This window comes from Oncorhynchus nerka, linkage group LG15 (assembly GCF_034236695.1).
Source record: "Oncorhynchus nerka isolate Pitt River linkage group LG15, Oner_Uvic_2.0, whole genome shotgun sequence".
In the NCBI taxonomy this organism is placed as follows: domain Eukaryota; kingdom Metazoa; phylum Chordata; class Actinopteri; order Salmoniformes; family Salmonidae; genus Oncorhynchus; species Oncorhynchus nerka.
This window is the reverse complement of record NC_088410.1, coordinates 88,651,917-88,665,090: the sequence shown is the minus strand read 5'-3', so window position 1 is coordinate 88,665,090 and position 13,174 is coordinate 88,651,917. Positions and strand designations below refer to the sequence as shown.

The window sequence follows — 13,174 nt, the reverse complement described above, 5'->3', positions numbered from 1 at the left end:
TCTATAGGGACGAGTATGTGTGTTCTATAGGGACGAGTATGTGTGTTCTATAGGGACGAGTATGTGTGTTCTATAGGGATGAGCATGTGTGTTCTATAGGGATGAGCATGTGTGTTCTATAGGGATGAGTATGTGTGTTCTATAGGGATGAGCATGTGTGTTCTATAGGGATGAGCATGTGTGTTCTATAGGGATGAGTATGTGTGTTCTATAGGGATGAGTATGTGTGTTCTATAGGGACGAGTCTGTGTGTTCTGTGTTCTATAGGGATGAGCATGTGTGTTCTATAGGGATGAGCATGTGTGTTCTATAGGGATGAGCATGTGTGTTCTATAGGGATGAGCATGTGTGTTCTATAGGGACGAGTATGTGTGTTCTATAGGGATGAGCATGTGTGTTCTATAGGGATGAGCATGTGTGTTCTATAGGGATGAGCATGTGTGTTCTATAGGGATGAGCATGTGTGTTCTATAGGGATGAGTATGTGTATTCTATAGGGATGAGTATGTGTGTTCTATAGGGACGAGTATGTGTGTTCTATAGGGACGAGTATGTGTGTTCTATAGGGACGAGTATGTGTGTTCTGTGTTCTATAGGGATGAGCATGTGTGTTCTATAGGGATGAGCATGTGTGTTCTATAGGGATGAGCATGTGTGTTCTATAGGGATGAGCATGTGTGTTCTATAGGGACGAGTATGTGTGTTCTATAGGGAGGAGTATGTGTGTTCTATAGGGATGAGCATGTGTGTTCTATAGGGACGAGTATGTGTGTTCTATAGGGATGAGCATGTGTGTTCTATAGGGACGAGCATGTGTGTTCTATAGGGACGAGTATGTGTGTTCTATAGGGATGAGTATGTGTGTTCTATAGGGATGAGCATGTGTGTTCTATAGGGACGAGTATGTGTGTTCTATAGGGATGAGCATGTGTGTTCTATAGGGACGAGCATGTGTGTTCTATAGGGACGAGTATGTGTGTTCTATAGGGATGAGTATGTGTGTTCTATAGGGATGAGCATGTGTGTTCTATAGGGATGAGCATGTGTGTTCTATAGGGATGAGCATGTGTGTTCTATAGGGATGAGCATGTGTGTTCTATAGGGGCGAATATGTGTGTTCTATAGGGATGAGCATGTGTGTTCTATAGGGATGAGTATGTGTGTTCTATAGGGATGAGCATGTGTGTTCTATAGGGATGAGCATGTGTGTTCTATAGGGATGAGCATGTATGTTCTATAGGGATGAGCATGTGTGTTCTATAGGGACGAGCATGTGTGTTCTATAGGGACGAGTATGTGTGTTCTATAGGGATGAGTATGTGTGTTCTATAGGGACGAGCATGTGTGTTCTATAGGGACGATTATGTGTGTTCTATAGGGATGAGTATGTGTGTTCCATAGGGATGAGCATGTGTGTTCTATAGGGATGAGCATGTGTGTTCTATAGGGATGAGCATGTGTGTTCTATAGGGATGAGTATGTGTGTTCTATAGGGATGCGTTTGTGAGTTCTATAGGGATGAGTATGTGTGTTATGTGTTCTATAGGGATGAGTATGTGTGTTATGTGTTCTATAGGGATGAGTATGTGTGTTATGTGTTCTATAGGGATGATTATGTGTTCTGTATTTCTAGTGGCAGTTAGACTGTGTGACAGTAACAAGGTGTTGATGGAGAGGAGCTGTGTGGTGTGTAACTAGCTCTCTCTCTCTCTCTGCCCACATGGCTCTGCACCATCCTTACAACACTGCCTCTAGGAAAGGGGGGGTAGAGGGATTACACTGCAATGTATTTATTTTACCAGTCATACCGAGACAAAGGTCTCATTTAGATGAGCCCTGGAATGTATTGGAGATTCCTACGGGAGCAACACCGAGAGAGGGTTGAGTGTTATGTTCACAGATCTGAGAAAATGGCTGTGGCATAGTCATTGAGTTTAATACTCAAAGACTCAAATCTAGTTCCCAGTTTTCAGATGGGAAACACTAATACAGAGAGTATACCACCTCAGCATGTAGGGAATATGTGCTGTTATGTCTCACTGTGGTTCCAAGGAAACCTGTTTTCTATAAACCTGTGGATTCCACACCGTACCATAAAACCCACAGGTCCAACACCGTACCATAAAACCCACAGGTCCAACACCGTACCATAAAACCCACAGGTCCAACACCGTACCATAAAACCCACAGGTCCAACTCCGTACCATAAAACCCACAGGTCCAACTCCGTACCATAAAACCCACAGGTCCAACACCGTACCATAAAACCCACAGGTCCAACTCCGTACCATAAAACCCACAGGTCCAACACCGTACCATAAAACCCACAGGTCCAACACCGTACCATAAAACCCACAGGTCCAACTCTGTACCATAAAACCCAACACGTAGTCCATCCTGTGTATCAGGTGTATGTATGTAACGGTGTCATTATAACACACTGGCCTTTCCTGTGTTTAGAGTGGCTTGCTGGACTGCTTTACCAACCCTGTGTATGACACTACAGCGCAGAAGGAAAATAATACTAAATCTCTACCTCGCTTTCCAACCAAGGTGCATGAAGTGAAAGATGAAACTGAGGATTAAAACTAATATTCACCTAGTTTTGGTAGGACTATCGAAGTGAGCTTGTCAAATGATGTGCTTTGGTCGCATGTCTTCATCTCTCTCTCCCTCGGCAGGGGCCAGGGCCGAGCTGGGGGCCACAGAGAGCTAGAAAGACAGGCCTGATGGCAGGAGCCTGGAAGGCAGTCCGCTCTGAACACGTGCTCTAGGAGCCCGCCCTGCCTGGGGCCACAATTCCTGTGGAAGAAACACGGCACAGGTGAGCAAAGCAAGATGGGTGTTCTCATATCTTCAAACCAATTCAAATAACTTTATTTTCAAAAAACTTCTCATGAGAGAAGTGACATGCAAAACTCAATTAAGATCTCTGTGCGAGTGACAATCTCAAAAAAGGTTCACCTGGTCAGAGTATTTTCCCTGGTCAGAGTATTTCACCTGGTCAGAGTATTTTCCCTGGTCAGGTGGTCACTATAAAATCTCCTGTTGTAGAGTTAGAGATAAAGTACAAAACACTAATGACACGTTCAATGCCCCTGCATGAGTAAACATGTTTTCTATCTGCACAGTACGGGGAAAACACAGGGAGTGAGCTGTGATTACCAGTAAGCAGACAACCACACAGCTGTTGTATCTCTGAATCAATGTATGATACAGCCATCACACTCAGCCTGAGCCATCACACTGAGCCCACATCATATTCCTCAAGCTACCTTTCTCCATGGATGAATAGGACAGAGTTTCTCTCCTATTCTCAAACCAGTCTGCTATATTCTAAGCTCCAAAGAAGTAAAATCCAAGTTTCCAGCCTTTAGGTTCTCAGATGTCAGTAAGTGTCGAGAGGACTTGAACCGGATTTGATCCCAAATGTTGAAGTCTGTGTGTGTGCGTGTGTGTGTATTAGATCCCTAATGTTGACATCTGTGTTCGTGTGTGTGTGTGTGTGTGTGTGTGTGTGTATTTGATCACTAATGTTGACGTGTGTGTGTGTGAATTTGATCCCTAATGTTGACGTCTGTGTGCGTGTGTGTTTGTCAGTGTGTGTGTTTGTGTGTGTGTGAGTACACGTGTGTGTGTGTGTGTGTGTGTGTGTGTGTGTGTGTGTGTGTGTGTGTGTGTGTGTGTGTGTGTATTTGATCACTAATGTTGACGTCTGTGTATACATTTGATCCCTATTGTTGACGTCTGTGTGTGTGTGTATATATTTGATCACTAATGTTGATGTCTGTGTGTGAGCTTGTGTGTGTGTGTGTGTGGGTGTGTGTTTGATCCCTAATGTGTATGTCTGTGTGCGTGTGTGTTCGTCAGTGTGTGTGTGTTTGTGTGTACACGTGTGTGTATATTTGATCCCTAATGTTGACGTCTGTGTGTGTATTTGATCTCTAATGTTGACGTCTGTGTGTGTGTGTGTATTTGATCTCTAATGTTGACGTCTGTGTGCGTGTGTGTTCGTCAGTGTGTGTGTGTTTGTGTGTACACGTGTGTGTATATTTGATCACTAATGTTGATGTCTGTGTGTGAGCGTGTGTGTGTGTATTTGATGCTGAAATCTGTGTGTGTGTGTACACTTGATACCTGATGTTGACATCTGCGTGTGTGTGTGTATTTGATCCCTAATGGTGGTGTGTGTGTGTGTGTTGGTGTGTGTATTTGATCATTAATGCTGATGTCTGTGTGTGAGCTTGTGTGTGTGTATTTGATCCCAAATGTTGACGTCTGTGTGTGAGCTTGTGTGTGTGTATTTGATCCCTAATGTTGACGTCGGTGTGTGTGTGTGTGTGTGTGTATTTTATCCCCAATGTTGACGTCTGTGTGTGTGTGTGTGTGTGTGTGTGTGTGTGTGTGTGTGTGTATTTTATCCCCAATGTTGACGTCTGTGTGTGTGTGTGTGTGTGTGTGTGTGTGTGTGTGTGTGTGTGTGTGTGTGTGTGTGTGTGTATTTGATCCCTAATGTTGACTTGTGTGTATTTGATCCCTAATGTTGACGTCTGTGTTCGTCAGTGTGTGTGTGTGTGTGTGTGTGTGTGTGTGTATTTGATCACTAATTTTGATGTCCGTATGTGTGTGTGTGTATGTGATCACTAATGTTGACGTCTGTGTGCGTGTGCGTGTGTGTGTGTGTGTGTGTACACTTGGTACCTAATATTGATGTCTGTGTGTGTGTGTGTGTGTGTGTGTGTACACTTGGTACCTAATATTGATGTCTGTGTGTGTGTGTGTGTGTGTGTGTTTGTACACTTGGTACCTAACATTGATGTCTGTGTGTGTGTGTGTGTGTGTGTGTGTGTATTTGATCCCTAATGTTGACGTGTGTGTGTGTGTGTGTGTAATTGTTCCCTAATGTTGACGTCTCTGTGTGTGTGTGTGTGTGTGTGTATTTGATCCCTAATGTTGACGTTGGTGTGAGTGTGTGCATTTAATCCACATTGTTGACATGTGCTTGTGTGTGTGTGTGTTTTTTAACCCTAATTTTCACGTCTGTGTGTGTATGTGTGTTTGTGTATTTAATTCCTAATGTTGACAACTGTGTGTGTGATTGATCTCTAATGTAGACGTCTCTGTGCGTCTGTGTGTGTGTGTGTGTTTGATCCCTAATGTTGGTGTGTGTGCGTGTACTTGTTCCCTAATGTTGACGTCTGTGTGTGTGTGTGTGTGTGTATTCATCCCTAATGTTGACATGTTTGTGTGTGAATTTGATCCCTGATGTTTACGTGTGTTTCTGTGTGTATTTTATCAGTAATGTTGACGTCTGTGTGTGTGTGTGTGTGTGTGTGTATTTGATCCATAATGTTGATGTCTCTGTGTGACTGTTTGTTAGTATTTGATCCAAAATGTTGACATGTGTGAGTGTGTGTGTGTGTATTTGATCCCTAATGTTGGTGTGTGTGCGTGTATTTGTTCCCTAATGTTGACGTCTGTGTGGGTGTGTGTGTGTGTGTGTATTCATCCCTAATGTTTGTGTGTTTGTGTGTGTGTGTGTGTGTGTGTGAATGTGTGTGTGAATTTGTTCCCTAATGTTGACGTCTGTGTGTGTGTGTGTATTTGATACAAAATGTGGATGTCTCTGTGTGTGTGTGTGTGTATTTGACCCCTGATGTTTACATGTGTTTCTGTGTGTATTTGATCAGTAATATTGACGTCTGTGTGTGAGTGAGTGTGTGTGTGTGTACTTGATCCCTAATGTTGACGTGTGTTTGTGTGTGTGTATTTGAACCCTAATTTTCACGTCTGTGTGTGAGTGAGTGTGTGTATTTGATCCCAAATGTTGACGTGTGTGTGGGTGTGTGTGTATTTGATCCCTAATGTTGGTGTGTGTGCGTGTATTTGTTCCCTAATGTTGACGTCTGTGTGGGTGTGTGTGTGTGTGTGTGTGAATTTGTTCCCTAATGTTGACGTGTGTGTGCGTGTATTCATCCCTAATGTTGACATGTTTGTGTGTGTGTGTGTGTGTGTGAATTTGTTCCCTAATGTTGACGTGTGTGTGTGTGTGTATATTTGATACAAAATGTGGATGTCTCTGTGTGTGTGTGTGTGTGTGTATTTGATCCCTGATGTTTACGTGTGTGTTTCTGTGTGTATTTGATCAGTAATATTGACGTCTGTGTGTGAGTGTGTGTGTGTATTTGATCCCTAATGTTGACGTGTGTGTGTGTGTGTGTGTATTTGAACCCTAATTTTCACATCTGTGTGTGAGTGAGTGTGTGTATTTGATCCCAAATGTTGACGTGTGTGTGTATGTGTGTATTTGAACCCTAATGTTGACGTGTGTGTGTGTGTGTGTATTTGAACCCTAATTTTCACGTCTGTGTGTGAGTGAGTGTGTGTATTTGATCCCAAATGTTGACGTGTGTGTGTGTGTGTGTATTTGAACCCTAATTTTCACGTCTGTGTGTGTGTGTGTGTGTGTATTTGATCCCTAATGTTGACGTGTGTGTATTTGAACCCTGATGTTTACGTGTGTTTCTGTGTGTATTTTATCAGTAATGTTGATGTCTCTGTGTGAGTGTGTGTTAGTATTTGATCCAAAATGTTGACGTGAGTGTGTATTTGATCATTCATATTGACGTCTGTTTGTGTGTGTGTGTGTGTGTGTATGTGTGTGTGTGTATTTGATCCCTGATGTTGACGTCTCTGTGTGTGTGTGTGTGTGTGTGTGTGTGTGTGTATTTGATCATTAATGTTGACGTCTCTGTGTGTGTGTGTGTGTGTGTGTGTGTGTGTGTGTGTGTGTTGTATGTATTTGATCCAAAATGTTGCAGTCTCTGTGTGTGTGTGTGTGTGTGTGTGTGTGTGTGTGCATTTGATCCATATTGTTGACATCTGCGTGTGTGTGTGTGTGTTTGATCACTAATGTTGACGTGTGTGTATGTGTGTGTGTGTATTTGATCATTAATGTTGACGTCTGTGTGTGTGTGTATTTGATCATTAATGTTGACGTCTGTGTGTGTGTGTATTTGATCCCTGATGTTTACGTGTGTGTGCTTGTTTCATCCCTAATGTTGGTGTCTGTGTGTGTGTGTGTGTTTATTTGAGCCCTAATGTTGACGTGTGTGTGTTTGTTTCATCCCTAATGTTGACGTCTGTGTGTGTGTGTGTGCATTTGATCCCTGATGTTGACGTGTGTGTGTATATTTGTTCCCTAATGTTGGTGTGTGTGTGTGTGTGACGTGTGTGTATATTTGTTCCCTAATGTTGGTGTGTGTGTGACGTGTGTATTTGATCCCGTATGTTGACGTCTGTGTTCACATTTGATCCCAAATGTACGTCTATGTGTGTGTATTTAATCTCTAATGTAGGCGTCTGTGTGTGTGTGTTTGTATTTGATCACTAATGTTGACGTATGTGTGTGTATTTGATCACTAATGTTGACGTATGTGTGTGTGTATTTGATCACTAATGTTGACGTGTGTGTGTGTGTGTGTGTGTATTTGATCATTAATGTTGACGTCTGTGTGTGTGTGTGTGTATTTGATCATTAATGTTGACGTCGGTGTGTGTGTGTATTTGATCCCTGATGTTTACGTGTGTGTGCTTGTTTCATCCCTAATGTTGGTGTCTGTGTGTGTGTGTGTGTGTATTTGATCCCTAATGTTGACGTGTGTGTGTTTGTTTCATCCCTAATGTTGGTGTCTGTGTGTGTGTGTGTGTGTATTTGATTCCCGATGTTTACGTGTGTGTGTGTGTGTATTTGATCCCTAATGTTGACGTCTGTGTGTGTGTGTGTATTTGATCCCTTATGTTGACGTGTGTGTGTGTATTTGAACCCTAACTTGAAGTCTGTGTGTGTGTGTGTGCGTATTTGTTCCCTAACTTGAAGTCTGTGTGTGTGTGTGCATTTGATCCCTGATGTTGACATGTGTGTGTGCATTTGATCCCTGATGTTGACGTGTGTGTGTATATTTGTTCCCTAATGTTGGTGTGTGTGTGTGTGTGACGTGTGTGTATATTTGTTCCCTAATGTTGGTGTGTGTGTGACGTGTGTATTTGATCCCGTATGTTGACGTCTGTGTTCACATTTGATCCCAAATGTACGTCTATGTGTGTGTATTTAATCTCTAATGTAGGCGTCTGTGTGTGTGTGTTTGTATTTGATCCCTAATGTTGACGTATGTGTGTGTGTATTTGATCACTAATGTTGACGTGTGTGTGTGTGTATTTGATCACTAATGTTGACGTGTGTGTGTGTGTATTTGATCACTAATGTTGACGTGTGTGTGTGTGTGTGTATTTGATCACTAATGTTGACGTATGTGTGTGTGTATTTGATCACTAATGTTGACGTGTGTGTGTGTGTGTATTTGATCACTAATGTTGACGTGTGTGTGTGTGTATTTGATCACTAATGTTGACGTGTGTGTGTGTGTATTTGATCACTAATGTTGACGTGTGTGTGTGTGTGTGTGCATTTGATCCCTAATGTTGACATCTGTGTGTTTGTGTGTGTGTGTGTGTATCTGTGTGTGTATGTGATCCCAAATGTTGACGTGTGTGTGTTTTGGATCCCTAATGTTGACATCTGTGTGTGTGTGTGTGTGTGTGTGTGTGCATTTGATCCCTAATGTTGACGTGTGTGATTGTGTGTGTTTGATCCCTAATGTTGACGTCTCTGTGTGTTTGATCCCTAATGTTGGTGTGTGTGTTTGATCCCGCCAGGTGTGTGTGTCCATGAGGTCGTCCATGCTGGTCTTGATCCTCGTGGTCAGTGCCCAGGCCGTGTGCACCATGGGAGGGGACTTCTGCCCCATGGCCTCCGCTCAGCAGCAGGGCCCTACCCCTAACAGGACCCCTAACTCTGCCCCCACCGTGGACCCCAAACTCTTCACCAAGCGACGCTACCGCTCGCCCCGCGTTCTCTTCAGTGCCCAGCCGCCCGACAAAGAGCCCACAGGACGCCAGGGATCCGGGGCCAGCAGGGCAAGGCGCATGGTAGGTCAGCCACAGCACCGGGGGGTGTACTCTGTGTGTGAGAGTGTCAGCAACTGGGTGGGCAACAAGACCAAGGCCACAGATATATCTGGCAATGAGGTGGAGGTGCTCCCTGATGTCAACATTAACAACGTCAAGAAAAAGCAGTACTTCTTTGAGACCACGTGCCGTGGCGCCCGGGCGGGCAGCTCTGGCTGCCTGGGCATCGACGGGCGACACTGGAACTCCTACTGCACCAACTCGCACACCTTTGTGCGGGCGCTGACTTCCTTTAAGGACCTGGTGGCCTGGAGACTGATCCGCATCGACGTGGCCTGTGTGTGTGTGCTCAGCCGAAAGTCCTGGCGACAGTGACCATACTGTAATCACTGGTCCTGTAGTCACTGCAGTACTGACCGACAGGACCACATGGTTACTGTTATGAAGTCACGGCAATACTGCATTTCCAACCCCCCACCCCACTGGAGTACTGCAGTTCAAACCCCCCCACCCCACTGGAGTACTGCAAGTCCAACCCCCCATCCCACTGGAGAACTGCAGTTCCAACCCCCTACCCCACTGGAGTACTGCAGTTCAAACCCCCCACCCCACTGGAGTACTGCAGTTCCAACCCCTACCCCACTGGAGTACTGCAGTTCAAACCCCCCACCCCACTGGAGTACTGCAGTTCCAACCCCCACCCCACTGGAGTACTGCAGTTCCAACCCCATCCCACTGGAGTACTGCAGTTCCAACCCCCATCCCACTGGAGTACTGCAGTTCCAACCCCCATCCCACTGGAGTACTGCAGTTCAAACCCCCCACCCCTCTGGAGTACTGCAAGTCCAACCCCCATCCCACTGGAGTACTGCAGTTCCAACCCCCATCCCACTGGAGTACTGCAGTTCCAACCCCCCATCCCACTGGAGTACTGCAGTTCCAACCCCCCACCCCACTGGAGTACTGCAGTTGAAGCCCCCCACCCCACTGGAGTACTGCAAGTCCAACCCCCCACCCCACTGGAGTACTGCAGTTCAAACCCCCCACCCCACTGGAGTACTGCAGTTCCAACCCCCCACCCCACTGGAGTACTGCAGTTCCAACCCCCACCCCACTGGAGTACTGCAGTTCCAACCCCCCACCCCACTGGAGTACTGCAGTTCCAACCCCCACCCCACTGGAGTACTGCAGTTCAAACCCCCCACCCCACTGGAGTACTGCAGTTCCAACCCCCACCCCACTGGAGTACTGCAGTTCCAACCCCCACCCCCACCCCACTGGTGGACTCTGACACTCTCTGCCCCACCCCAGCCCTCAGCTCACAGTTAATTATTGATTGAGGACTGCATGTATATAAACCAACCATTTGTTTATTAGTTGTTGTTGTTGTTGTTATTTATTAAACACCTCAGTACATGCACTGCATCTGTGTGGCGTTATTGTCTGGGTGGTGGGTGTGGTGTCCGTCACAGGGACTAATGAGCAACAGTCAGACCGACAGAAGGAAAAATAACAGGTAGGCTAGGAGACAGTACTGTAATGTCAATACAAGTCGCTATACTTAGACGTTTTCTAAACGACACAAAATCCTGCTCCATGAGAACGTGGATGAATAGAAACATATGGCATTATTTTGATGTGCTTTGGTCAGCCTTTGGCTCATGCCTGCTGAGATTTCACTTTGTTATTTCAGGAGAGAAAAAAAATCATTTTTTTCCCAAGAATCTCCATTTCAACTTGGATGAACCAGGCATATCTAAAATAAAAAGTCCCTGTGGAAAAAATGTGTCCTAGAGTAGGTTTCCCGAAAGCTTCGTAGCTAACGTGATGCTTTATTTCTCTCCATGGGCTGACTTTCCTGAAAGCCTCAGTCCGTTTGCGTCATGGAGAGAAATAACTTGAAGAGAATACCTAAAGTGCCATGTTGGCTACGAGGCTTTCGGGAAATTTACTCCAGAACACAGTTTTTCCACTTTTTGGTCTATTTCAATTTTTATTTTAGAAGATGTGCCATGTTCATGATCATTTAAAAGTTTCCCAAAAGCTCCGTAGCACTTTTATTTCTCCCATGGCCATGACAATCTATTCATCTTATTTCACCCATAACTGAAACAGACCGATGCGTTCGGGAAACTCAACCCAAACAACTCTACTGTCCCTCAGACACCTTTAACGTGGTCCAGCAGTCCTGGCTACATCTGGGACAAATCAAGGGATTGGAATATCCTCCTGGCTGAATGGAGCATCTCCAAAGCCCAAACACTGAGCTGGACAGCCAGCAATGCATCCACCTCCTGGCTGTGACCCAAGGGATGAGCAGGTCAGGGTAACCACAGGGTAATGAGGTCACATCTGTGGAGCTACAGTGCTTGTCTTCAACCCTAAACCTAAAAAGACCCACATGGTGTGACTTGTTGTAATGTATGTATTGTAAATTAAAGTTTAAAAAAGATACTTCAGCGTGTATACAGATGTAGGATCTTCATTTGAGCAAGTTTCCTACACACGGAAAATAAATGTAAATTGTTATGTGGATTATAAACAATGAACATTTTTGCAGGTGTTGATACATTTTTCATTAGGGCAAATCAAGTGGAAATTCCAAACGTTAGAAGCCTTTTTAACCCTCAAATGAACTACAAGTTTGCATTTCCTGCTGTGCAGGAAAATTCTCATCAACAAAAGACTGAATAGATTAAGATCCTACATCTGTACGTATTTTCAAATCTTTCTGTTGGAAAATTCAACTTGAAATTGCACTTTTGTTCCAGCCCATGTGCTAGAACAACTGGTTCAATGTATTCAACTTATAATGAAGCCATTGATTAGTTGAATCAAGTGTAATTCTTGGCTGAAACAAACACATGCATACCATGTGGGTCTCTGGGACCAGGACAGAATAACACTGATCTACAGTCTGAGAGTTTACAGAAGTCACAGTAACATTAAACAGAATACTTTCAGTCCTAAAGGCAGAAATGTAAGAGCAGGCCAGCATTTTCCTCCCATTACTGTTACACAACTGTTTCTCTGTCATTTTCAGTGAGCGCTTGTTCTGTTAATTCCAGAGGAAATAGAGGTGGCGTTTTTGTTGACCAAACCTAAGTGACACACTCAAATGCATTTCCATTTCACTCTGATATTTAGAAGGCTGATCTTTTAAGGGATGTTTTAAAGCTGAAGAAGAGTAAACCCCTGAAACAAGGTTTGCCAACATTCAATAGTGGAGCGTAAGCCACAGATCAATACTGCCCTCTAGTGTTCTTCATGGTGATCAACAATCTCTCTACAGCTCAAAGACATCACAACATTGACCATCGCCAATCACATTCATACTGACATAGACAGGGTACCATTCTGGTCATGGAGAAAGGACAGGTAAAGACAAGCTCCTCTCAGAGTAGTAATGTTAAACCAACAATCTCTATGCCATGATTTATTTGCCAGCTAGTTACACTTGATAACCATTTACTATTCCTAGCTGGAAAACAAAACCATATGTGAAACAATGATTTTACCCTGATGTAGACTGATGACCCAATATAAATGCTTCAGTTCTTGGTCATGTCCTTAACCAGAGAGAAATCAAATGTTGAAGTTGTTTGATCCACAGGATGTATTTGGATAGAAAAGCCATTCTGAAAGAGAGCCAGCAGAGGTCACTGTTTACCTTTCCTCAGCCAATAAAATACAAAAAGAGTCGATCGCTGTGACCGATGATGCCACAACTAATGCCCTACCTCTTTCCCTGCCAGTGGACAAGAGTAATACGAGATTAAAAAGGTCCTCTGCTATTCTAACAATGAAACGAAAATCAGAGGTAAAAAAAAAAGAATAATAAATTAATACCTTCATTTGGATGAGTGAAACTATATGTCATTTTCACCTATTTTCTCTAATCAAGTGCTAGCATAGGCTACTGTGTTTTAAAATCATATATTTAGTGGAAATTCAATACCACCAATATAACGCTGTCCGATGTATCAGAACTTGGTCAACAAACTTGTGTACAACATAGTGGAATCCTGAGTGACTTACAAGGCGTGGTCATGATGGTGTTCTGGGCATAACAAAGATCCCACAGGACTATTTCCATAATAAACAGATTATTCCATGGGCGAGTAGCCGCACACAAGCCTAAGATCAACATGCGCAATGCTAAGCGTCAGCTGGAGTGGTGTAAAGCTCACCATCATTGGATTCTGGA

At 44.0% G+C, this 13,174-nt stretch overlaps 1 protein-coding gene across 1 annotated transcript in view; it reads left to right on the top strand.

Annotated features, from left to right (window-relative positions):
• The window catches only part of LOC115118265 (nerve growth factor-like), a 35,896-nt gene extending 26,290 nt beyond the window's left edge, over positions 1-9,606 (top strand). Inside the window, exons 2-3 of the mRNA XM_029646842.2 lie at positions 2,682-2,824; positions 8,716-9,606. Coding sequence (XP_029502702.1) covers positions 8,728-9,342 — 615 coding nt within the window. The 5' untranslated portion in view covers positions 2,682-2,824; positions 8,716-8,727 and the 3' untranslated portion in view covers positions 9,343-9,606. The remainder of the gene's footprint in view (positions 1-2,681; positions 2,825-8,715) is intronic.
• The last annotated feature ends 3,568 nt before the right edge of the window (positions 9,607-13,174 follow it).